This window comes from Orcinus orca, chromosome 12 (assembly GCF_937001465.1).
Source record: "Orcinus orca chromosome 12, mOrcOrc1.1, whole genome shotgun sequence".
Lineage (NCBI taxonomy): Eukaryota > Metazoa > Chordata > Mammalia > Artiodactyla > Delphinidae > Orcinus > Orcinus orca.
Window position 1 is genome coordinate 43,629,024 of NC_064570.1, and position 27,760 is coordinate 43,656,783.

The window sequence follows — 27,760 nt, forward strand, 5'->3', positions numbered from 1 at the left end:
AATAACTAATTGAACATTATCAGTCATGAACCAGTATTTTCTATGGCCCAGAATTAAGGGACATGGAATGCTTTCGGGGGAAGGGAGGGAAAGGTACCCTCATTTTTCTCTTTGCCAGTTTTGGACAACATTGTGCTTGTTGGAATTTAAAATACTTCCAACCGCTAGGCAACATTAGAATATTCAGACTAAAAAGAAGAAATATACTATTACTTTATTTTTACATCTGCTTCCTGTAGTCTGAGAAGACTTAAGGGCACTGTAGAATTTTGATGTTTATTACAAATTAATAATTTAATAAGCCACAATATTATAAGCGTTAAAATGAGGTATTCAAAGAAGTGGAGATCAAGTACTGAGAGAATAATTCATGCTTTAAAAAGAGGCATTTTCTATACTTTCTTGGAATGTCAGAGTGGGACTGATAGAATGTATAGAGGTAAAGGGAGGTGAGAATAATGGAACAAAGATATCGGAAAGATAGGAGTATTCTCTCATTTCAGGGTGACTTGTGAAGCTGGTGATATTAAATTGCAAGACTAGATAGGAACAAAGAACATAAGACTTGCTAAGTGCTGTTAAAAACAAAAATATACCTAGCTCCCTTGCATAAAGATATCAAATTTAACAGTATTAGATTGTGTTACCCACCATAGAGAGACTAACCTCAGCCATTGACTCCTTTTGCTTTATTCCCAGGGACAAAAGTACATGAGCCCTTTCAGGTCATCTCTAACGAAAATGCTTTGTCAAATTAGAAACATTCGTGCTGTTATATCTCACAGTCAATGCTCAATCCTCAGATCTATCAGCAGTATTCAATTCAATGGACACTGCCTCCTTCTGGTAACACTACCTTCTGGAAACACTACCTTCATTTGGCTTCTGGGACACTTCATCCAATGTCCTTTTCTCTTCCTTTCTTGCCAGTTCTTCTCAATCTATGTGATTTCTCTCATCTCCCACACTTCTCAATATCTTGGAATTTTCCAAGACTCTTGCAACATCACCAGATTCCTTGCTAATCTCAACCAGTCTTATTGTATAATAACATTTATGTATTAACCAATTGCCTAAATTATATCCCTCCATTACTTCAGAATCATATATCCAACTGCCTTCTTAGCTTCTCCACGTGAACACTGTATCAGTCTGGATAATATGGGTATGATGCAGTAACAAACCCCTCCAAATCTCAGAGTCTTAACACAGGTGTTTATTCTTGCTCTTGCTACATGTGAGATATAGATTGGCTGGTGGCTCAGGTCTTTTGGTCACCTTGGCAGCAGCAGGGGATATGACTGTTCTCATTCTGGCTCTTAAAGCTTCTGACCAGGAGTGACAGAGGTCATTTCTGTGCCCTTTTCATTTGGTTAAATCAAGCCAAAGGGAGTAGGGGAGTACAGCCCTCTAAAGTGCTTAAAAGCAGGAAAAAACAAAAGTTTGCAAACAGCCCTCATTTCTACTACATATGTCTATTAGACATCTCAAAATAATTTGTCCAAAAACTGATCTCTGATATTATCCTCAGTAATCTGCACCTCTTGTGGTCTTTCCTTCTCTGACAATGTCAACACACAGGCCTAACATCTTGGAGTCACCTCTACTTCTCACATCCTATATCTGACCAACCAGCAAATCCCACTGGCTTGCTTTCCAAATATAGCCAGGATTTTACCACTTCTCAACACTCCTACTCCAGTCCGAGTCATCATCAACTCTCTCCTGGATTCTGCAGTAGCCTTCTAATTTGTCTCCCTCTTTTGGTTCTTGACCCCTTCAGTCTCTTCTCAACACAGTAGCTGGAGAGATCCTGTTAAAATGTAAATCAGGTCACATCCCTCCTCAGCCCCAAACCTTCAGTGACTCCTTGGTTCTCTCTGTGTAACCCATAAAGTCCTGCCTGACCAGGCTCTCCATTACCTCTCCGACCCCATCTCCCACAGGTTTGCCCTGGTTCACTCTGTCAACTACACTGCCCTTCTTTGCTACTCTTTGTATCTTCCAGATGTGCTCCGCTGCAGGCCCTGCGCACTTGCCGTTTCCTCTACCTGAAAATTTTTCCCGTTACTTATCCGCACAGCTCATTTTCTCACGTCCTGAAGGCTTTACTCAGGTATTCCCATTACAGCGAGTCCTTCCTGCGTCACCCTCTAAATTCTGAGATTTAATCTCCCTTTGCTGACTCTTCGTATTCCTCTTTCCTGCTTTTTGTCTTCTCTTCCTAGCTGTTAGTTGTCATATAATGCATGACATATTTATGTAGCTTATTTTTAGTGTCTTCTAAAATACAACTTGGAGAGGACAGAGATTTTTCTTTGTTTTAGTGCTAGAACGGTGTCAGGCACACAGAAGGTGTGCACTAATTGTGTGTTGACTAAGTGAATGAATAAATTAATGGATAGATTGAGTCAGGGCTATCCTGAACCTAATACAGTTGGGACTTGTTTTGTGCTTGGTATCAGCTTGCAAAGATATGCTTAGTATATTGCAAACTCCTTTGACATTGAGGATTTCTGTGGTTTGTTGATGTGTTTTACTCAGGGTTGAGCACAAACTCTGTCATCTTCTGGGTTGAACTATCAGGGTCAAGTTTACAGAGGCCTTCATTTGCCCGGATACTTAGCAGCCAGGGGGAGTAATGAAGGCATGCTCATTACAGACAATCCCTTCCCAATCAAGAGGATTTGATTTCAACAAAATGATCTTAAAATGTATCTGCCAGTCTTAAACATCCCATAATGATAAATATTATTAAGCTGAAATGCTCTTGAGTAATGGAACATAACTGAAAATACTTCCTTGCTGCAGATGTAAATTGTCACAGCTCTATGAACGTTTATATCAGTTTTGACATCTGGCTGCTGTATTAGAAGTGTGCTCTGAGGTTGTATGCAGTTCCTAGGCCACTGTACTTTTCAGGGCAGAAAATATGTTACTACTCAGTTTCCTTCACTATTGTGCCTGTCAGTGAAAACCTTTTTATATCCACCGTAATAGGATTAGATGTTGTATTTGATAGCTGAAATAACACACATTTTTCTATAGAACCATCTTTGTAGTCCCTAAGCTTGGCTGAATATTTTTTTGTAATACATTTTGCCAAAATGGAAAAGGCTTGTCAAAAAACTTTAGCACTAAGGGTAATTGATGCCTGGTATTTCTTACTGAAGTTTAAAGAGGATAAATATCTGCATTTTTTACTTTAGCTGGGCTTGTTTTCTTTCCAATAAATACTTATAGAGCATCTAGTATATGTCTGTATATTTTCTTTGTTTTACAGATCAAGTCCTAGCATGTTGTTCATCATTCTCACAGACAGTTCAGTTAAGTGGATTGAAGCAGATAGGAATGTTTTCACTGAGATACCCTTTAACTGAACACAACTCCATAACTATTTGCTGTCTGCATGAATGGAAGTCTCTTCATAGCCCCTGACTTTGGGTGCTCAGGAGTGTAAGGTGGATTTTAGGGAGGCAGTACAGAATAAATTTATGACGCATGAGATTTCAGCCTCCAACATATCCTGGATTGGAATCTCTACTCTATAAATTATTACCTGTTCCTCTGAGTGGTAGGAACACCTATCAAACAGGGCAAAATACTTCCTATAGTTGTTCTGAGTATTAAATGAGGTGATGTACTAGAAAATCAACCATATGGGATAGTGGTAGGAGAGGAGCATATATATTTTAATTTTTTTTTCCTCTAAAAATCACTATATAGCACTTACTGTGTGCCAGGAATTTTTCTAAGTCCTATACAAGTATTATTTTAGTTCATTCTTCTAACAACCTCATGAACTAAGTATTATTATTACCATCCCCATTTTACAGTTGAAGAAGCTGAGGTATGGAGAGATTAAGTAACTTATGCAAGGTGGTTGAACAAGAATCAAACCCAGGAAATCTGGCTCCATAGTCCATGCTTTTAACCATATACATAGCACTGATATTATTCTCCTAATATCCACCTATTATTTATTGCTGCACGACAAATTACCCCAAAACTTAGTGGCTTACAGCAGCAAACATTTATTATCTCACAGTTTCTGTGGTCAGGAATCCAGGTGCAGCTGAGCCGGGTCTTCTGGGTCAGGGTTTCTCACAAGGCTGCAGTCACGGTGTCAGCCGGGGTTCCAATCATCTTTATCCATTCATTTGTTGACGGACACTTAGGTTGCTTCCATATCATGGTTATTGTAAATAATGCTGCTATGAACTTTGAGGTGCATATATCTTTCGAATTAGTGTTTTTATTTTCTTCAGGTAAATACTCATGAGTAGAATTGATGGATTATGTGGCAGTTTTATTTTTAATTTTTTGAGGAATCTTTATACTGTTTTCCATAGTGGCTGCACTAAATTCAATTCCCACCAACGAAGCACTAGGGTTCCCTTTTATCCACATCCTCACTAACACTGGTTACTTCTTGTCTTTTTTGTTTTTGTTTTTGGCTGCGTTGGGTCTTTGTTGCTGTGCGTGGGCTTTCTCTAGTTGCAGTGAGTGGGGGCTATTCTTTGTTGTGATGTGTGGGCTTCTCATTGTGGTGGCTTCTCTTGTTGAGGAGCATGGGCTCCAGGCACCAGACTTCAGGAGTTATGGCTCACGGTCTCAGTGGCTGTGGCTCACGGGCTCTGGAGCACAGGCTCAGTAGTTGTGGAGCATGGGCTTAGTTGCTCCGCAGCATGTGGGATCTTCCTGGACCAGGGCTCGAACCCGTGTCCCCTGCATTGGCAGGCAGATTCCCAACCACTGAGCCACCAGGGAAGCCCCTATTTCTTGTTTTTTTGACGATAGCCATTCTTACAGGTGTGAGGTAATATCTCATGGTTTTGATTTGCATTTCTCTGATGATTAGTGATTTGAGCATCTTTTCATGTGCCTGTTGGCCATCTGTTATGTCCTCTTTGGAAAAATGCCTATTCACGTCCTCTGCCCATTTTTTGATCAGATTGTTTATCTGTTTTTGTTGTTGAGTTGTATGAGTTCTTTATGTATTTTGGATATTAACCCCTGATTTGATATATCATTTGCAAATATCTTCTCCCTTTCAGTAGACGGTCTTTCCATTTTATTGATGGTTTCCTTCATTGTTTGAAAGCCTTTTAGTTTGATTTGGTCCCATTTGTTTATTTTTGCTTTTGTTGCCCTTGCCTGAAGAGACAGGTCCAAAAAAATATTGCTAAGACCAGTGTCAAAGAGATAACTGCCTATGTTTTCTTCTAGGAGTTTTGTGGTTTCAGGTCTTACATTTAAGTCTCTAACCCATTTTGAATTTATTTTTGTATATGAGAAAATGGTCTAGTTTCATTCTTTTACATGTAGTTGTCCAGTTTTCCTAATGCTACTTATTGAGGAGACTTTCTTTTCCCTGTTGTATATTCTTTGTTGTAGATAATTGACCATGTGAGTGTGAGTTTATTTATGGGCTCTTTATTCTGTTCCATTGAGCTATGTGTCTGTTTTTATGCCAGTATCATACTGCTTTGATCACTATAGCTTTGTCTGAAGTCAGGGAATGTGATACCTCCAGTTTTATTTTTCTTTCTCAAGATTGCTTTGGCTATTCAGGGTCCTTTGTGGTTCCATACACATTTTAGGATTATTTATTCTAGCTCTGTCGGTATTTTGTGAGTATTTTGATAGGGATTTCATTGAATGTGTAGATTGCTTTGGGTAGTTAAAATGGACATTTTAACAATATTAGTTCTTCCAATCCATGAACACATAACATCTTTCCATTCATTTGTATTCATTTGTATCATCTTCAGTTTTTTTCATCAATGTCTTATAGTTTTCAGAGTACAGGTCTTTTACCTCCTCAGTTAAATTTATTTCTAGGTATTTTATTCTTTTTATTTGCTTGTATATGGGATTGTTTTATTGTTTTCTCTTTCTGTTAGTTCATTATTAGTGTATAGAAATACAACAGATTTCTGTATATGAATTGTGTATCCTAAAAGTTTACTGAATTCATTTATTCTAATAATAAATGAATCTTATTTATTATTGGGATTTTCTGTATATGGTATCATGTCATCTGCCAATAGTAAAAGTTTGACTTCTTCTCTTCCAATCTGAATGCCTTTTATTTCTTTCTCTTGTTGGTTGCTGTGGCTAGGACTTCCAATACTATGTTAAATAGAAGTGGTGAGAGTGGGCATCCTTGCCTTATTCTGGATCTTAGAGGAAAAGCTTTCAGCTTTTCACTTTTGAGTATGATGTTACCTGCAAGTTTGTCATAAATGGCCTTTATTACTCAGAGCCTATTTAAATATGCTGCTTGCATTAAAAAAACACACACACTCACACACAAACTGTGCTTAGGTCTTTCCCATTTGAAAACTTCCCTTGACTCCATTTATTTCATTTTTTTAATTGCAAAAGATGACATACATGTAGAAAGGACATGCATGACTTACGTCCTTTCTACATATATATTTATAATGTAATTATAAAGCGAGCAAGTAAACAACTGTGCAGCCACTATGCAAATCAAGAATGAGAACATAGCCAGCAGCCCAGAAACTCCTCTACTACCTTATCAATGACAATCCCTCACTATCAGGAACTTCATGATAATTGCTTTCCCTTCCTTGACTTACATTTTTCTCTGCTAGCTTCTTCTTGTCTTCCCTTCTTGACTAGGTTTTTGGAAATTGACATCTCCTCTTGCTATCTCCACATCCTCAGCTCCCCTTCAGCCCTTAACCCTTTATACTCCATCTCCAGCAAGACTCTCTTCCTGCAACCAATGTTTCCAGTGACTTCTTAATTATTATATTTTAGAAATGCTTTTTAGTTCTTATCTTGCTGGACTTATTTGACAATGGTAGTGATTTTCTCTTCTCAAACCTTTGACTGTTATGATGTTCTCTTCTGGTTCTTCTCTCATTCTTTAGGCTGATTCCTCTCAGTTTTCTTGCAGGTTTATTTTTATATCCCCACTCTAAGTGTTGGCATTTCCCATGATTCTATCACTTTCTAGCAACCTCACCCACTTTTAATGTTTAACTCTTGCTCCTAGACAATGACTGTTAAATCCATATTTCTAGCTGCATGCTTTCCTCTGAGCTTCAGAACCATATGCTTGTCTTCTTTTAGACATTTCCTCTTGGGTAATCCGTATGCATCTCTAGCTTAACAAATCTTAAACTGTTTAATTCTGATCAGGCAGTACCAATGATAGATAATAAGAACAGGTAGGCTTTACTAAGTTCTTCCTAGGTGCCAGGTACTGTTTTAAGTGCTGTACATGTATTATCTCATTTTAACAAATAATACCACAAGGTTATGATAATTATTGCTATATATATGGAGAAACTGAGACACAGGAGTGTTAAGCAGCTTGCCCAAAGTCAGGAAGAAATGTAAGGCAGAGCCCTGATTCAAATTCTGGCACTCTAGCTTCAAACCAATCTTCCTCACTCCTGTACTGTAGTTGCTCAAGTCAGGAATTGTGTCTGGGACTCTCGACCATAAATTCAATACATTTTTGGTAATATTTGGCTTATTCAGATAGAGATAATGATAATTTGGATTTATATGAGACCTTTTCAGTTCTCCAGAAATTTGAAGACCTCTACTAACAGTATGGCATCTAAACACTTATCCAGGGATGGCTGACCCCATTTCACAAAGTCACCACAAAATAACACTAATCTCTCTAGTAATGATCAAACTGACTCAACTACATAAATTTCCTATACTTAGTTATATAGAATCAGCAGGAGGAGAAACTATGTCTACGAAAGGTATATCATGCCTATACCTTCTCTTCATAGAGAGATGAGCAACCTATTCTAAGAATAACAGGCTAAGAAAGGAAAATGTAATGCATGCATCAAGCTTAATGGAGTACAAATGTAATATACTCAGCTTATAACTATGTAACATATATAGAGCCTTCATTATTTTGTGAGCTAGTTTTTAAGAACAATGTGATGGAAGAATGAGAACTTTTCATTGGTTCAGCCATGCAAATTAGTATTATTTTTAGGGTTAAAGACTAAAACAACTAAGAAATGTTTCAAAGAAATCCAGAGGCAACCAAGTAACAGTTTCCATGAAGAGATGAGTCAGTGATGTGTGGTATTAAAAATGGCAATACCTGGACTCTTCCGGATGTTTATAGCTGTGTTTGGATCATGTGGTACTGTTGCTCCTTTCTCCCAATAATGCTCATTTAGGGAAGGGAGGGCCTCAGCTTTGAAATGTGTTTGAGCTCTGAAACTTGTTGCCTCATTAACCCTTCGCAGGAAATGGAACGGTTTGTACCTGTTATATTTATTTTCTCTCAGTGCTATGGCACTTAATCCCACTGATAGCTCATTCATCAAAATTCTTAGAATTTGCTTCAATAGTTCAAATGTTCTCCAAAGTGAATCTCTCATTTTCTCTTTTTACCTAGATGATGCTGGATCAAATATCCATCTGATGCAGCAGGTAGACATGGCAGCCCAGGTTGCTTCTGGAATGGCCTATCTGGAGTCCCAGAACTACATCCATAGAGATCTGGCTGCCAGAAATGTCCTTGTTGGTGAACATAGTATCTACAAAGTGGCAGATTTTGGACTTGCAAGAGTTTTTAAGGTAGATTTGGCTTTGTTTTAATTAGTTGGTAATGGGTCAAAAGGCTAGACCAGTATACTAATAGATTTACTGTTATTTTTCGATATATTTCTCCAAGTTCTATTGGTCCATAGACCATTTCAGGATCCCAGGGCTCTACAGACAAACTACTTCCTATTTCTATTTCTTCACCAAAGAGAAAGAAACAGAAAAAACGATGATCAACCAGATGGGAAAGTATGTAATTAAGCTTGCAGTTGAATAAATGATCAGTTGTTCAGTACCAGTAGCCTCTGTTTGTCTGCCTCTATTTCTCTTAAAAAAGGCAGCACACTTGTACAGAGTTACCCTATCCATTGTTGCTCACTTTATGCCAGGCCAATATACATGCTGCCAGGCATGCTGCCAAAATTCTTCAGCAAACCTTGGCTTTTAAAATCCTGCCACCCCCGCTCCCATTTTATGACATTAGGCCAAAAGACACTAATATAGGAGATATAATATTAGGTGTTTTTTTCTGAATTTAATTTTTTATTTCTACATTGTATCGTAAAAATATGAGTGTGGGGCATGACACATAAGTAAATGATTCTCTTTTGATCTTTATGAATTTATCATCTTTTCTCTTTGTAAATTAATTAGATCCCCAGTGAGTTGATAAATTAATTTAAGTCATTTGGACCCTACTTTTCAGTATTAGAAAATGGTTACATGGTAATTATCAATGTCAGTGGCTCTTCAATACCAGCAGTAAATCAGAAAACAGGCTTTGCTTTCACTTTCTTTATTTGCTAAAGACCAGGTGTAAAGCCAGTGTTATCACAGATGAATTTCCCATATGTATTACAGTGCTCCTTCCAGTGCTACTTTTAGCACATAGTAGGCTCTCAAATAATATTTCATTAATGAAGTCCCGCAGATTATTCAGTCTTGTGTGTCAGATTTGGAATTTGCTACTGTAATTATCATTTGAACTAAACTCATTTTGAATCTTGTCCCTCTAAATTTTAATGCAAAGCAAGTTACAGACGAATGAGGGTGACCAAAAAAGAGCCCCACTTTAACCTAGCTTGATTCCTTAATGCATTATCAGGTAGATAATGAAGACATCTATGAATCTAAACACGAAATAAAGCTGCCGGTGAAGTGGACTGCGCCTGAAGCCATTCGTACTAATAAATTCAGCATTAAGTCTGATGTGTGGTCATTTGGAATCCTTCTTTATGAAATCATTACTTATGGCAAAATGCCTTATAGTGGTGAGTAATTAATTCTGAAGTGGGCCTTTCTGCTGCAGGTCACTTACTTAGGTGTGACTTTAACTGCTTTGCCCAGACTTAGAGGGCAGAGTTATGAGGCTGACCACACCATGTGCCTGTGGGAGCATAACAGATAAAATTTGATGATGATGATTTGCCTTAATGAGTTGGTTTATTGCCTCCTTCTCCTTTGCTCTTGAATTGCAGTCTTACAGACATTACTTGCTGTAGGATTTAGTTTAGTCTCTGCAGCCTGGGAAGGGGATGATAGACTTCATAGTTTCTCCGGGGAAGTCAGTTTGCTTTGTCCTCTAGAGTGTCAGTATCTATGAATTTAAGACTCTGATTTCCAACTTGTTTTTTGTTGGTTCCATTTTATATTTTTTAGGTATGACAGGTGCTCAGGTAATTCATATGTTGGGTCAAAACTATAGACTCCCTCAACCATCTAACTGTCCATTGCAATTCTACAACATCATGTTGGAGTGCTGGAATGCAGAGCCTAAGGACCGGCCAACATTTGAGACACTGCATTGGAAATTTGAGGATTATTTTGAAACAGACTCTTCATATTCAGATACAAATAACTTTGCATGATGAACACTGAAGAACATCAAATAATGAAGTAGCAACAGAGTTCAATAATCAGTTCAGAAATACAATCATATTAACCAACTGTAAAAATGAATTTATCTTGACATATTCAAGTGATAAGGTACATTTGGCCATATAATACAAAAAAGATTATATGTGTATTTTATCAACTGGGCAATACTGCAGGACAGTCTGAGATGAAATATCATCTCCCCACTGCCTGGCAAAATCAAATGCACTAAACAAAGTTATTTTTCTCCTTAAAAGAGACACATTTCTATTTATTGTTTGAAATGCTGTTCAAGAGGATCAACAGATGATAGCGAATTTTTACTCAGTGACTGTTGTAGCATTTTCCTGTTTACTGATTAAGGTGGCTATTCATTATTCCTCGGATTGCTGAATCCCATCAGGCTGTTATTATGAAGGAATCTGATTGCTTTGCTGCACAGCAGGACCTGTGCTTTGAGATTTTTTTTCTCTTTTAAAATATCCTGTATAACTACAATGATGGCAAAGACATGTTAAATGACTTGATTGTACTTGGAGTAATTGCACATATTTTTTTCCTATGCATAAAAAAATGAAGCAGCTGTTGAGAAAAAGAATTAAAATCTCTCTCATTTTGGAGAAGGAAATGATGGAATTTTTCTCTACCTCGGTATGTGTCATCTGAGATTCATCTACATTAGTTTTAATCTCTTAATGCTAAGAATCAGCTTGCAAAGTTGATGAGTTATTATCTTGGAAATATGCAAGAAACATCTAATAGCCTGCCAGATCTGAGAAATAAGTATCAAAATAGTTTAGGAAAATGAGAGGAGAGCAGTAGGATTGCTAAGGCCTGGGATTTCTGAATAATTTAAAAAATGTACTTTTGCTATATAGGCTACAAAACAGGCCAAACTCTGTTTCAGATCTAGAGAGTAGGAATAAGGAATAATAAGGTTTCATAACGTTGGTTATGAAACTGTATTTTTTGTCTGACAAGACAAGAGAGTTTTTACTCATCTTAAGTTTTCATCAACCTTTGTAAGAATGTTATTTCTTCTTAAGCAATGGGTGTATCAAGTTCTGTGCCTCATTAGATGATTAGGGAGAGCTCTCAAAGGGGGTTTCAAAATCAAATATATATTCAAAGATCTTCTAATGTAAAGCAATATGAATGAAAAAATGCATAAGAAAATTTTGAGTATATTGAGAATATTTTGAGTATCTTCTTTCATCTTTCTTTAAAGGAGAAGAAGAGCAGTTTTAAGTGGTTACGGAAACCCCAACACAAAGTAGATTAAGGACTAAGTAAATCTGTATACTCTGTAACTGGAAGACAGGAGTTGTTAAAAAGGAGACAGCAGGCCCCAAATGGAGTCACTTGTGCTAAGCCCCATATCAGCAAACCAAGACTTAATACTTAAACTAATTGCAGTTTCAGCATTTCCCAGAAATGTAATCTTTAACCAGTCAACCTGGAATTACCTGGCCGGCATGACAGACCCCTTCCATCCCACTTAGGAGGGCAGGAGGGCGACCTCGTCAGAAACAATGCATTCTTTGCTAATGACGTTCTTTTCCCACCCCCTTTCTCCTTTTAAAAACCCTTGCTTTTCTACAGCATGGCCGAGCTCCTTTCTATTTGTTAAATGGGATGCTGCCCAATTCACGAATCACCGAATAAAGCCAATTTGATCTTTAAATTTACTCAGTTGAATTTTTGTTATTTAACAAGATAGAGAGGACTCCATGCACAATACCATTAACAATTCAATGATGTTAACAAAGACCCAAGTCCTTTCCCAACCTTCCCTCTGCCATCAGCATTGTCCTCATTCCTATGGTCATAGATGGCTCTCAAAACCAACTGGGGTTCCCTCTTCTCTTCACCCAGCAGGAGAAAATGGGAAGCCTCTCTCTTTGCATTTTCAGCTTACATAAAAATCATTCTTTTTCAGGCTTCCCTGGTGGCGCAGTAGTTGAGAGTCTGTCTGCCAATGCAGGGGACATGGGTTCGTGCCCCAGTCTGGGAAAATCCCACATGCTGCGGAGCGGCTAGGCCCGTGAGCCATGGCCACTGAGCCTGCGCGTCCGGAGCCTGTGCTCCGCAACGGGAGAGGCCACAACAGTGAGAGGCCCGCGTACCGCTAAAAAAAAAAAAAAAAAATCATTCTTTTTCTGTTCAGGCAAACTGGGGTCATGTGCCTAACCCTAGACCAATAATAGACTCTTATGTGCTGGCTGAGAATAAATTCTGCCATACCGAAGCTGGGAATACGGTTACCTTTTCTGGAGACAGGTTGGGAGTTTGGCTTATCTGAATAAAATTAGAGAAGATTGGATCCTGGGTAGGTGTCCATTAAGGAGAAAGTCCCCTGAGATGAAGTATCTATACTGTACATATAAAATAGGTGTATGTATGTGTATATACACTTAAACTTTTTTGAAACTAAAATGGGTCATATGGAGCTAACAATTATAGAGCCCCTTGATTCCTTTATGAACAGCAATATTTATAAGGGAAGGTCAACACTAATCTTTCTAATTAGTTGACTATGTATAGGACAAATTCAATTATTTATTTAAAGTCATAGAATCTAATGCAAAGAGCAAATTATAAATAACCAGTTATTAAAAATTAAAAGAAAATAGCTCATTGTCTTTGAGTTTATTTCTTGGAGTTCAATCCTGCTTGAACATATACAGAAATGAATTAAAATATTCTCATTTCATTGTGAAAATTCAACTACTATATAATTTACTTTTTTTGGTAGCAGCTAATAACAAATTTTTTAGTAAGATCTGATTTTGAAATGTAAAAAGAAGGTTATCCTTTCTTGTTTTTATACTACCTGAAACCTGTTTGACTTACCACATTTGATTCTTGGAGACATTTATGTTCAAGTTGCTGTCAAAGCAATCTATTATTCTTGTTTTCACCTGAGGGATCACAGAGAAAAATAATGGATTCAGTTAGGAGAAGCAGGAATAGATTTTTTTTTTTTTTAACTGACATAAATTTCTTTCCCTGTATAGAATAAAAGGATCAAGAAAAGGTAAGTTGAATTTTCCTACAACGAGCCAGCTCTTGTTAAATTTACGTCCCCTAAATTGTAGCAAAGCACTTTCTATGTAATGTTTTATTTATGTAATTCAGTTATTTGGAGGTGGTGGTGAGGGATGTGAGTACATCATTTCCTGTGGTATTTCAAATCTCTTTTGACAAAAACCTAAGAATTTTTACAATAGAAAAGAATTCAAAATTCCATTAAGGCTCTTTTAAGAAGGTTATGAAGGAAATAGCTTTACATTGTCTAAGGTCAAAAGAGACACAGAGTACAACTTCTAATAGTTTTGAAAACTGAATATTGTGTCATTAAAAACAAAGATAAAGTCTAAGTGACCAGTAATCTGCAAAATGGGCTGTGGCAATAGGTCGTCTTAAAGGACACCGAGGAACAAGACATTGGGAAATATCAGGCTGGGCGCATTCACTCACACATTTTGCTCACAATGTGTGTCTGCATGGTGACTGCATGGATGACTGAACTATAGCGGGCCCAAACTCTTTCCATTCTCTGATGGCCCAATGGGAACCATTGCCCCTGGAAGGATGCCAACTGTCACCCAGCTGGTGTTTCCTGGAGGAAGCAGGGCTCAGCTGGTGACCCAAGGCTTTGCCAAGCATCTGCCCTACCTGAAATACTGGTTTTCATGGTGTACTTGAGCATATGGTTTCTGGTCCAAATAGCCTGGTTGGTAGTGTGTTTTGTGCTGACTTTTCAGGACTCTTTGCAAAGATATATTATGTGAATTACAATGGTGATACTTTGGATACTTATTCAGATTGTGTGAAACGCCACTTTAAAAGAAGTAAATGAGGCTTTTATACATGGGTATTGGAATTGCCAGTGGGTCATCTGGAAATGTTCAGTTCTTGTAATTCCTGGCATCATTACAGAGAAGTTTTGATCTATAATCTTCAACATGATCCCCAAATTCCATGGAGTAGGCTAAAAAAAAAGAAAAGAAAAAGCTGGAAAGTTTGATGGAGAATACTTACAAATCTTTTAAATCCATGACCCTTGAAATATTTTAATTTTCACAATGTCATCTTTTCACTGCTTACATTGCCCCATTAAACTCCTTCAGATTTTCCTTTTTTATATTAAGGAACTGATAGTAAAACTCTTAAATTATTTATTATATTTAGAAATGAACTGGAGAATAAAAATAGTGTACAACCCTGAATCTCAGAGACTTTAACAAGTTTAGCTTCAATCTGCACTCAGATGACACTATCTACATAGGAGTTATAAGATTAAGTTATAAGGAAAGAGACACCCAATTATTTCCATTTACACGTCTTGCTTGGGTAGTTAATCTATCAGTCATCTAAAGCAGCTGACTGGAATGTAACATCTTTTTCGTCCTCATAGAAAATAATCAGCTCTTCCAGAAAAGGGCAGCAAATCTCGAACATGCCTTAAGTATCTAGTTAAATGTATTGCTGTACAGGAGATTCAAATCATATAATATAATAACCATGGACTCGTATGTTAGGGGAAAATGGTTAAAAGCAACTAAAATTGCTTGGTTTGGAAGAAGCTAAATATTGTCTTGTAATAATTTCTTGAAATTTTAGAATAGAGGCTTTAATTGTACTATTTGTGAAGGATAAAATTGCTTGATATTAGCCAAATTATGTTTAATTTTTATGGCCTACACAATTTCAGGATAAAAGATATGATAGCTTTTAATCATTTTTCGAAATCTACATTTAATTATAGATTCAGAAAGTGGGAAACAAAGCAGATTAGCCAGATTAATATATTTTAAAGATACTTCTGAGATTTTTGTCTCTAAAAAATGTGTATTTCTATATTGTACTCTTTAATAATATTTATTAGGTACAATTACATGTGAATGTATTACACATGCTTAATTTGTATGTGTAACAAAAAGGATAAAAAAGACCTCTTTTAATTGTACCACTTGTTATACTGCTATTACTTACTTTGGTTCAAATGCAAGTATTTAATTAAAAAAAAATTTATTTCTGTGTTCTTTAAAATACTAAGGTAAAGGCTTTTCTTGAAAATATATTTTACCCTAAGTGTTCTCTTTTCATTCACACGGGTTTGTTTATTATGCTAGTTATTTCAAACTGATTATTTTTAACTTGACTTTTAAAAGTTGACTTTATTGTTTCAGAGGTCAAGTTAGTTGTGAATCCACTACATGAATTTAATGTATTTCATAGCAAGTAAAATGTTTCCTCAGTTGACTGTATTAAAAGAATTTACATTTGTATGATGGGGAAAGTCTGTGAATCTTAGGAATATGGTCTTGCTTATGTCACATATTCACTAAAGGTTGGCTGCTTTATATCACCTTTCTCAGAAACCCAAGCAAATGGAGAAACTACCAGCTCTTAAGTTGTTGGTTGCTCTGGCAGTGGGAATGAGAGTGCTGGTGCGTCTCATGTTGGCAGTTAAATCCTTGGGCTTACAACTCATTGGCCACAATCACAGGGCTTCACCCAGACTCAAGGAGCGCTGGATGTGCAATCCTACCATGTACCCAGATACAGGGCACAAGAGATTCTCGGTAAATAGCACTAACACTATCATACTGCATTAAAATGTCAAGTAAGTTTTAAGAGATATTGTGTGGTGGAAGGTCATGTACACTCATTTATCCATTTCTTTTCCTTAATTATTTTATTCATTTGTTCAGCAAACATATATTGATTACCTGTTAAGTAGCAGACATTGGGCTAGATGCTTAGATAAAATTGTGAACACGAGAGAAATAGACGCTGCTTTCCTAAGTTTACAATCTATCAAGAGAGGCAGATCGGGATATGTGAATCTCAACTCATAAACATATAAGCACAATTTTACTTTCTCATTTTCTTCCTAAGAATTAACTTATTGTCTGCAAGCGGCTACCCAGTATCCATTCTCTCCTTGCTCCTTAATAGCAGAACCTGTTTTCTTGGATCCCAGCTAAAAGATCACATTTCTTAGCCTCTTTTGCAGCTAGGGGTGCCCAGGAGATGTAAGAGAAAGTTGTTTGGCAAGACTTCTAGGAGTGTGTGTAGTGAGGGGGAAAGGCACAAATTAGGGCTAGCCAGGCAGGTCCTGCCCCAATCATGGGGGGCTGTGTAGTCCTGGTTAGTAATCTTAATCTTCCTGGACAGACATTGATAGCCTTTAAATTGGTAGCATAATCGAATTTGAACTTTTAAAATATTATTTTCATAATGTATGGAGAATGGATGTGGGGAGACAATCTAGGAAGACTGATTGGGGGAGCGGTGATAGTGGGTCAGGTGAGTGGATAGCAGGAGACAGAGAAAACAATGAACACACGTGAGACACTGGAGGTAGAACCAGCAGCACTTGATAACTGTTTGGTTATGTGGATGAGGAATGGTTAGGTATCAAGGATGACCTCACATGTCCTCTAGGGGAAACTAGATATGACATAACAGAAAAGAAGCAGGCAAGGGAGACGATGATCATTGGAGCTAATTAGCTGATCAGTTGTCATGACATCCAACTTGAGACGTTAAGGAGTTGAGTATTTGTACCTGGAGCCTAGAAGTGAAGTACAAAGCCAACTGTAAATTTGGGAGGAGTTGGCATAAGAAAATCACGTAAGGGAAGGGGACCACTGAAGGAGAGAATGGAGAATGAGGAACAAGAAGGGTTCAGCATTAGTCCCTGAGGAGGTGGGACATTTAAATTTAGGTGGAGAAGAAGAAGCCAGAGAAGTGGGTGAAAAATCAGGAGTGTTTTCACAGAAGCTAAGAATTAAGGAACAGACAATTGTATTGCATGTTAATGAGAGGTCAAAGACCTTGGAAAGTGAAGGTTTTCCATTAGCTTTTAGCAACTTGGCGGTCCTGAGGAAGTGCATTTTCACTGGAGAAATGGGATCGTAAGTGAGACTGTAGTAGGCTGAGGCAGAAGCGAGAGATAAGTGGGGACAACGCCTATGGCCCTGGCAGTCTTTCCCCATGTGTGGTCGCGAATGTAAGAGAGAGGCAGCAGCTCACCGTAAATATGGGATTCGGGAGGCGGGAGTGTGTGTTTCTAAGAATCAGGAAGACAACACCTTGTTTGCATGCCGTTAGGATGGTTGTTGGAATTTATCTTAGCAGGAGTAGAGTACATAGTGTAGAAACATTTTCCAATTCAAAGAAATCTGAAAGAACAACTGCTGTCTTGCTCACTGAATTTGTATGAATTTTATATTATGAATATTTCGTTGTTAAACGAAATATCTTTGCCATAGGGGAACTAAGGCCTGGAACCTACAAAAACATGTTTTGAACGAATACGTCTCTGTTCCAGGACCATTTATTTTAATGAAAATTTCATGGTGAAGTTTTCTTACCTGTTTCTTCAAGATTGATCTAGTTTCCTAATATTCTGTGAGTAGATAGGTGGCTTTTCTTTGGAAATGTAAGTTTTATCTGGATTAGAGAAACAGGGCAAAGAAAAAAAAAAACGAATTCAAGTAATTCCAACTAAAGTATTCATTTTCCTTCAATATGGATGTCAGGTCTAATTGTTCAAAATGAAACAATATGGCTTATTGCAGATGAATTATGAAATCCATTTAAGAGCATGTTAAAATAGTGTCAAAGAGGTGGTAAGAAAGCTGGAGTTTTAATATTTCAGGGAGAAGACATATGAACCACCCCAAAGAATATAATTATAAGAAAGAATAAGAGGGAAAAAGAAAGGAAAATAAAGCAAAGAAAGGCAAAGCTATTTTAAGAAAACATATCATCAAAGTCTTAGGAGAAATTGTTCTTCCTTTATTTGGTTAATTGGCTTATGAATAATGCAGAAACATTCTTATTTGGCTTTAAAATATCCTTAGTTCAAACTCTAAGTTTTAGGACCTAAGTCAGACAGAAGGGATTTTGTAGTAAAATCTTTCCTGGGCATTATCAACATCAATCTATTTTCATAGAACTGCAGAATGTTAGAGCTGGTAGAAACCTTGGAGATCATTTGTCAGTCTCTCAGGAGTTCTTCTCCATCTTTTGGAATAAAAACTCAGAAGCAAAAATCATAAAAAGAGGTATTTAGTCATTTGAGAGAGGTTTTCCTTCAAGTAAAACTGCTTCATAGACTCCTTAAATCCTTGCAGAATTATTTGCAAATCTTCAGGAAAAGACTTGGCATAAATAAAATTGTTTCAAGTTAATTGTCTCTTCCCTGTATTTTGGAGAAACTTATGGCACTTAATTTAGAGAACAGCAAAGATACACGTCAAGAGTTGATTTTGTGGCTGCACATTAAAAATATTTTAAAGCATGCAAGTTGTGCTATGTTGTGCAAATGGGAATGGGTGCCAATCTTAAGTAACAGCCAAAAGTCAAAGCAGCAGGATAAATTAATTCCATAAGTTCTCAAGCTGACCAGCAGGTGGGGGCCCAGATTGCTGCCAAAGAGCTTTTGATTGGAAGAGAAAAAGAAAAGGGACCTTAAAATAATCTAAAATGCTCATATAATATTCGGTCCATGTGAAAAAAATTACTGGAAGTAAACTCACTTGATCGTAGGTAACTATGCTCAGACCTGCAATGAAGACATTGATTACAGATTACAACACAGTGCTCCCAGTTTTAGAGAAATGCAAAATTACATAGATCACTTCTCACCAAACTGTAATTATCAAAGTAACTGAGTGGTCCTCACCAAAGTAGAGTAACTGGTACATAGCCCTCATGAATGTTTCTTTTTCTATATATAGGTTCTAATATTTCAGCTCTTATTTTTATATGTATTTTTATGATGCACTCAATATCTTCCCACATGCCCAATTATATTTCAAAAGCACTGAAATCTTTTTTATATATCTTTGCTTGCTTTCTTTGCTTATTCACTCTTTTAACAAAGAAGTATGAATAGACTTCTGTAAAATTAATTTTAAAAAATTACTGGCATTTGGATTTTGTTATTAATACAAAAAGTAAAACATTTTCAGTACCAACTTGCAAAACTGACAACTAATCATAGTTCATTTTTTCAACCATAGGAGAGTTAAATTATTATTATACCAGTGAAAAATTGTGCAATTTTTCCTACTGTGGTTTAGAACTTTTAGTTCACAAAACAGTGAAAATGATATATTGTTTGTGGCATTAACTCTACTTAATTTGGAACCTTAGAATAATTTTATTTTCTTCCATTAAATCTTTAATGCATTTTCAGCATAAAATTTAAATGTATTAATATGTCAAATATTGATTCTGTGTTAACCTTTTAAGGCTATCTAAATTACATAGATACTTTTTGGTGGATCCGAAAACCAGTTGATCCGTACTTTATTATCTACTCAATAGTATGATTTTAAGTTAATTTGTTGACTAAAGAAGAATTACATCCTTCAGGTTCATTCTATTATGATAATAACATTTTTAATACCGTGTAAAAGACTTAGGAAGATTCACGTACTTTTTGTGAATAAGTGATACAATTGTATCTTCTTTCTCATTTTTGACATTACATGGTTAAATTCTGGCAGTTTCTTCCATGATGAGAAGGTTTTAAGAAAGGGAGGCACTACTTGATTAATGCTGGAAAAATGCCAATGGAAGGTTGACTTTACATCTTGTTGGTCTTACTGTTTCTCGGGTAAGACGGATGAGAAAACATAGAATGTTAGAACCCCAGTCTGGTTCTGACAGAATGCTGTGCTAAGAGAAAATTTGCCTTTGGGCCCATTTAAGAGAACATTTGATTTACCTATGGAACAAGCTTTCAGTAATACCTTTATAACTACTAAGTGGTTTCAGGAAAAGACAAAGCTTCCTGAAAGGGCAAGGGTGGATGCTTTCTGAGGAATTCAGGGATTTTTTTCTTTATGGATCCCACAGGCGTTGTCCTATTTTCCCTACAACATACTTCCTGTGTTTGGCCCAGGGTAGGAATGAGATAAGAGAGAAAAGGAGAAAAAGGGAACTAGGAAGAAGAAAAAATGTAGGTAGCAGCAAGACGGTGAGCTGGTGGGAGAAAACTAGTTCTTGCCTCTTGAGACTTAGTAGTCAGATTTATAGTATCTATTTCAGTCTCAGCCAGAGATTTACTGACAGATCTTTGCCAAATCAAATCACTTAATTCTATAAGCCTTTTTTTTTTTGCTCTTGGTAAAATATTATTGTTAGTATTTATGAATTGCAATGAGGATTTCATAAATATAAAGCCATGAATATTTCATGACGATCTTGAGATATTTGGATCTAAGTATGTGTTATCAAATACAGCCAACTCTCAAATATCACTTAGTGGGTAATGCGTGGAGAACTTAGTTCGGGACTGATATCCCCTTGCCACATAATATATTTCTGAGCTGTCGCCCTTCACAAGTTAGTCAGTGTGTAGTTAAGGAAAGCAATCTAATTTAATTTTAGTCTGGGCAGTAAATCTCCTGCAACGAAGGTTGAGATATAAGGAGGTTGGGGAGTGGTAGAGGAGGAACTGATCTGGGCTTTCATTCAATCATCAGTCCAACATGTAATGAGCATCTGCTCCACGTGAGGGACTCGGTTAGTGTTTGGGAGTAAAAGTATGAACAATAGAGGAAGCCTGGTGTGGTTATGAGCTAAGGCTTTGGAGCTAGATTTATAGGATTCTAGATTTGGGTTACTAGTCCTTAGCCTTGAGCATGGTACTGAATCTCTTCTACCTGTTATCTGTAAAATGAGGATAGTACCTAGGTCAGAGAGTTGTTTTGAAAATTAAGTGAGAAAAGCACTTGTAGTGAGTGGTGTCTGGCACATGCCTATGCACTCAATACATACTCAATACATGTTAGCTGTCAAGATCAGGTCTCTGTCCTCCAAGATAGTCATCTATGGGGAATTTGGGTAACTGATGACTATATAACATAGTGTGGTAAGTGGTGTCACCCAGACATGCATGGGCTATTAGGAAGGCTCAGGAGACACACTGAAATCGGACTAGAGGGTTAATACAAGTTGGAAGAGGATGTCAACATCCGGTTTTGAAGGGAATTGCATGCTAACCTAAGGACCTATATTCTAGTCTGAAAAAATATGGTATCGAATTTACAAGCTTCTAGTGTGAGTTTCAAGCTCGGGTGATATTTGAAAACCGACTAGGTTTTCAACCTGTGACCTCTCTCTTAAGACATGAGAGAACTTAGTTTTACATCTTTGGCTTTTGACCCTTTTAGTCCATCAAATATTTCATTTAATTTTTAGGGATCCCTTTATCTGATCAAAATTTTAAAAATTAGTTTTATTTTTGACCTATTTGTATCTACCTTTATTAGCCATATTTCTCAATTTATTCTTTACATTTTATTCCTATTTAAAAAATGTAATCTCTTTCTTTAGAGGATTTTGGAATTTCTTGGCCCTCATAAAATATGTTTATTTGCCTCACATTTTCCTTCCAGTCTGGAATATATTGTGGAAGAGGAAACACTGATTTAGGACAGGTGGCTCCAGGGTAGCAATGCAGCATGTAATGAGGTTTGGTAGAGAGAACTCAGTATGTGGAGGAGAAGGCCTGTTCCCTAACTCTGTGACCTTGAGCTGACTAATTAATCACTCTCAGTCCCATTTTTAAAACTCTTAAAAAATATGTGTATCACATGGAATAATGAATATGAAAATGGCCAGCCCACCAAAGATACTGAACAATCTGAGTTGCATCTAGTTCGTGTTCATGAATAGAACCCCACCTTGCAGGTTACAATTATTTTCTTGTCCTAGAGGAAGCTGGCCTCACACTACAAATGACCAAATCTTAGCATAGCACTGGCACACAGTAGGCAACCGATATATAATATTTGCTTGAATAAATTAAAAAGTGAGACAGCCAAAATCTCCACAACTAAAACACAGCTTCTGTCTTCTCAGCAGGTTGCAGGTATACCCCGAGAGCATATTGGAGATGGTGTGGTTTGCTTACATCTGGATTAGCTGGTGCCTGGTGGTCAAGTGGTGAAACTTTCTGCTTCCAGTTAAGATATCATGCAGTTGGTACCATAGAGTAAATGTGAATAATGGAGCCTAAAAGCTCCATGTCAAAAGACATTTTCCAGTATTCACCTACTCACAATTCTGTTTCTACAAAAAATCAGGTGATAATAAATCTTTTTATTATTATTATTATTTTTTGCAGTACGCGGGCCTCTCACTGTTGTGGCCTCTCCCGTTGCGGAGCATAGGCTCCGGACGCGCAGGCTCAGCTATCATGGCTCACGGGCCCAGCCGCTCCGCAGCATGTGGGATCTTCCCGGACCGGGACACGAACCCGTGTCCCCTGCATTGGAAGGCGGACTATCAACCACTGTGCCACCACCAGGGAAGCTTGGTAGTAAGTCTTTTCTTCAAAGGTTTCTACAGAGAGTCACAGGATAGGGTTCCTGATACATTTATTAGAATACCTGCTTGCAGGATAATACAAACAATGGATTAAATTCATTTTCGTACCGGGCTAAATTTTACAAGGATTCTTTATCTCCATTCCCTTCTCTCAAACAAGTTACCTGTGGTTGGGATCAATAGAATCCAAATTTAGTATAAAGATGGATCATCTCAGTTACATAAACCAGCTAAAAGAAGTACTTTTGTTGTTTCTATTTTCATCCATGCTAAGAATGAAAACTAAGTACACATGGAACCTGCTGTGGGTGATATCTGTTTGTCAGGTTTGTGACTTAATAATCTGAAACGACTTGAAAGTCAGGATACGAAATGATCTATCAAATCTTAGACTGAGAAGTTTCCACACTATGGGCTGGTTCTTACAAAGAGCCTCCTGAATCATAAAGGAAAATTTCAGGTGAAACGAATTTATCATTATAATCTAATTCAGGTACACTCAGGCTAAGTCTTTACTCAGGTTCCCAGGATGATTCACTATTAGTGCTTTTCTCCATTCTGAAGATACATGTTTTAGATCAGGTTAAAGTGATCATTCTTTCATTCATTTTCATCCAGCAACTATTTATTGAATGCTTATTATGTGTCAGGTATTTTCTAGGGATAATGGGTCAAATAAAACAGAGCAAGTCTCTGCCCCATATTCTAAGGAGGATTTCATGCTTAACCTTACTATGACCCGGTATTCCTGCCTGAATCCTGCAGTTTACATAATCAGTAGGGTAGTATTATGGGTATATAAGGGTGAAATGGAGCTAAAATGCTTCTGATTATGTAGCTAATCTTCAAAGTTCTAAAAGACTCTAATCTACTCACACTGCCATATATGTTTGAGTTTTCCCCAAAACCAAATTCCAAGGCCTTGGTGATTGAAATTGGTCTCAACTGCCCTATGCTTGGAAAACAGAGAATTGACAATCCCATCTCCTGGTTAAATAAAGATTATCAGATATTTTTTATCCTATAAAATTTCTAGACACATTTCCGGTAGAACTCATATGAAATGATTTAAGTACCTACATTAAATTTTTTTTTTTTTGCAAAAATTGTAACATTTCAACTTAGATTATCATAGTTTACATTAGGGGAGCTACAGCAGGGCACTGTTGGCAATTATAGGTCTTTTAAAAGAGAAACTGAAAATACAAATACTACTGATACAAATACAAGCATTTCACTCAGTTCTTCTATGAGGGTCCATCTGAGTTTTGTCAGTTGCAGTGTTTCTGTAGCCCTAACAAAAACAACAATACCTCTGTGTTTTTTTAATCATCTGATCAGTAGACGAAAGCTGAAAAGGGCCTTATATCTTTTTTCATGAATCTTTGCTCCCCTGCTTTTCAGACTTCTCTGATAAAGCAGGACATTTTGATATCTACTTACTTCACCTTTTCCAAGTTTGCTTTTAAGGTTAGTGAGAGTAATTTGCTTAGTGATATGGTGATTGCAATCAATTGATTTTCTCCCTCTTTTTACTATTTATCATTTTTCCTCACCAGTGGACTCAAAGGCAGAACTCTACATTCTAATAAAGTCAAATAAACACCACAAGCTTCATGATGGATGAGAAATTTGTCTCAGTTGAAATGTGGGATGGGACAGTTTGTTATTGAAAATATTCATGGGTAAAATTATAGAATCAGCATATGAAAAAATGGGTGACCAGCAGCAAATATCATGCATGTTCCTTCCTTTAAACACCCTTTCTTGGTCCCTAAATATGGGCATTTCTTAAGATTTGCTCCTGGCTTTTCTTTTCATTTCTAAATGTACTTCTGCTAGAATTCTGGTCTACACTTTCGGCTTTAACTGTCATGTCTACGTAGATTGAGCAACTACTAGGTCTCACTGGACACTGTGCTGGTTATTCTCTGCTTGCCCTTGAGTTCTTCTCTGCTCTGCTTTGTTCTATGAGAGGCTGATTGCCATAGACTGCATTACCCTAGCTCCTTGCCCTGCACTCTGGTTGTATGTAGACAATGGAAGGATGGGAGGAAAGTGAATTAGGGTTATTATTTATCTTCCCTCCTCACTGCTGAACCTCGATTCTGGCTTCAGCTCTTGTTGGCAGGCCCCTTCTGTACCACCAGCTCTCAGTGGGCTCAGTGTAACATCATCTCCTCTGCTTTCTCCTTTGTACCTGGAGTTAAGGGCAGTTTCCTTCCATTGCTAGTTTATGTGACTATCTCTTTTGAGTCCCTTAATCCTGCCACACTTTGTATCCTGACAGAGGCAGCCTCTCACTGGGTACCTGGAATCATGGTAAGTGGTTAACAAAACAGGTACTGTTTTTGTCTTTGTGGAATTTAATGTCCTAGTCTGTGGGCATAGTCGATAAACTAGCAAACTAAAAGTAAAAACGACAACTACCGTTTATAGTAAAATTTATGGAAGGGGCTTCCCTGGTGGCTCAGTGGTTGGGAGTCCGCCTGCCGATGTGGGGGACACGGGTTCGTGCCCTGGTCCGGGAAGATCCCACATGCCGCGGAGCAGCTAGGCCCGTGAGCCATGGCCACTGAGGAGCCTGTGCTCTGCAACGGGAGAGGCCACAACAGTGAGAGGCCCGCGTACTGCAAGAAAAAAAAAAAAATTATGGTAAGAACAAAGTGGTGTAAAAAACAGACAGATGTGCGGATTTGGAGGGTGAGCTAATTTAGACATGGAAATATGTTCCCGTGGGGCTAACACATGAGGTAAGACATCAGTGATTAGAGGTAAGCTAGCCATTTGAAGGGCCGGAGAAACAAATCAGCAAATACAAAGAACCTGAGGCAGAAAAGAGGTTAGTGATACTTTAATCGATATCTAAGTAGAGGACCTCATATTTAAAATCTCTTCTTACATCTTAAGCTGTTTATAGATGTATATTTATATACTAAACAAAGACTTAGATTGTACTTGCCAAGTGCCAGACACTGTTCTAAGTGCTTTATATTACCTCATTTAATCTTCATTAATATCTTAAAAACAGGTGCTATTTCCTCCACATTATAGAGGTGGAAACTGTAATACAGAGAAAATATGTCCTATTGTCATCTCAGATTTGGCAGATCCAGGACCAATTTTATTATTTCTCATTTTTTCAGACTTATTTATATTAATGGAATTCTCATTATTTCAATCCCACGGGGTACAAACTTTGATATTGGACTTCTCTTTTTTTTTCCATTCCTCTCATTCCCTTTATCAGGCATGAGCCCTTGTCAATTATTCCTTCAACACATCTCTTATATGTGTCACTGTCTTTCCATTATCACCAGCCATGCCCTAATGCAAGCCCACTTCCCCCCTAGATCACTGGATTACAGTAGCATCCTCTGATTGTCCCCCCTCCTCAGAAGGGGAGGGTCTGAAGAAGCTACCAGATTATTTCTTCCTAGAAAAATCAATTCATCATGTTAGTCCCCTTTGAAAACAAAACTGCTAAAGTCCTCCCAATTCCAAGCAAAAGGACCCATCATTAGAGCATGTGGCAATCTAACTTTGTTCTCTTTATCCTTAATCCCCTGTTCTTTCATCGTGGGTCTTCTGTACCTGCTTTTCTGATTTCTCTACTCTTTTCTGAACATGAAGAAAACAGAAATTCCACGTGTACCTCTGTCTTCAAGCACAAATCAGGTGAACTTGTTAGTTGCAGGGGAAAACGTGTTAATCTGGGAATCTATTAATATTTGGAAGATTCAGTTAATATATATTACAAAAAGATTACACACATGTGACTGAGAACACATTTATAAATATGAGAAATGACTCCCTCTTCCTGCATCCACCATGCTGATTAAATAACAAGGTAGTGTGTTTTAATTGTTTTTGTGTGTGTGCATGTAATTATCACAATTTCATTTTCTTTAGTCAGCAGTGCTTTTGCTAACTTGAATGTTATATTTAGCTACGAGGAATGTATTTAAGGAAATTAAATCAATTCATTTAATATAGTATATTTACTGAGCCATTATTATGTGAAAATTCTGTTTTAGGAGCCATAGGGAATAGGAGAATAGGATATGCTTTTCCCCCCTAAAGGACCTTAGAGACCACCAGAGTTCAAAATGAAGCTTATACAAGTTCACCTGGAGGGTTACTAGCGAATAGTGGAAGGAGCTGTTAGAGGAACCCAGGCACCAGGTAGATAAAAATCACTCATTAATTGACACGGTACTTGGATTCACCACTTTGTAATGGAGTTTGAATTTCTTTCCCTTTAGCCCAAAGCTGCTCTCTGGTTCAGTGCTTAATCTTCACTTATACATTTTAGCATTAAGAAACTGCCAATATTTGTCTGAAATTAAGAACTGAGAAATCAATGTTTTTAAAAAGTCCATAATAACCAGTCTCCTAGGGTATTTACTCACTTTCAGAATCACTTCTATTTCAATCAATGCAAAAGCTCTGGATTTATTATCCTGCCTCAAGAGCTAGTCCCTTTTCCCCAACATGACATGTTCTTGTGTCTGCATAACTCGGTCTGGAATAACGCCCCAGGAGTTCCAGTCTGTGGTGGCTTTTGTCGTTCTCTGTACCTCAGGGTAGTTAGGGGACAGGAGAAGGAATCTCAGTATTTCAAATCCTTTAGAACTCTTTGGGGTGGCCATGTGCACCCCGATTTCAGTTCTCCTTTGAAATCTCCCCATTAATATAAGTGGTATATATGCCTCTTAGTTTTTCTCATTGTCTAAAACAATAACTATAGGAACATACACACTTGTCACTCCCAAAGACAAACATTAGCTCTCACAGACAATACAGGTTAAACTAGGGGGGTCTAAATTCAACTGTGTGCTGAGGCCAGCTAGGAAAACCAGGTGAGAGTGGGGACACAGTGTCACAGGGAGAGATGGGGACTGTGACAACCTCTGCTTGCGTCCATCTTTTTGTTGCTACACGGGAATGAGAGTCTTCA

The 27,760-nt window shown here is 37.5% G+C and overlaps 1 protein-coding gene across 1 annotated transcript in view; it reads left to right on the forward strand.

Moving 5' to 3' along the window:
• Window positions 1-12,121, forward strand: part of FRK (fyn related Src family tyrosine kinase) — an 86,072-nt gene extending 73,951 nt beyond the window's left edge. Inside the window, exons 6-8 of the mRNA XM_004264850.3 lie at window positions 8,414-8,595; window positions 9,668-9,833; window positions 10,222-12,121. Of these exons, the coding sequence (XP_004264898.1) occupies window positions 8,414-8,595; window positions 9,668-9,833; window positions 10,222-10,430 (557 nt within the window). The 3' untranslated portion in view covers window positions 10,431-12,121. The remainder of the gene's footprint in view (window positions 1-8,413; window positions 8,596-9,667; window positions 9,834-10,221) is intronic.
• The last annotated feature ends 15,639 nt before the right edge of the window (window positions 12,122-27,760 follow it).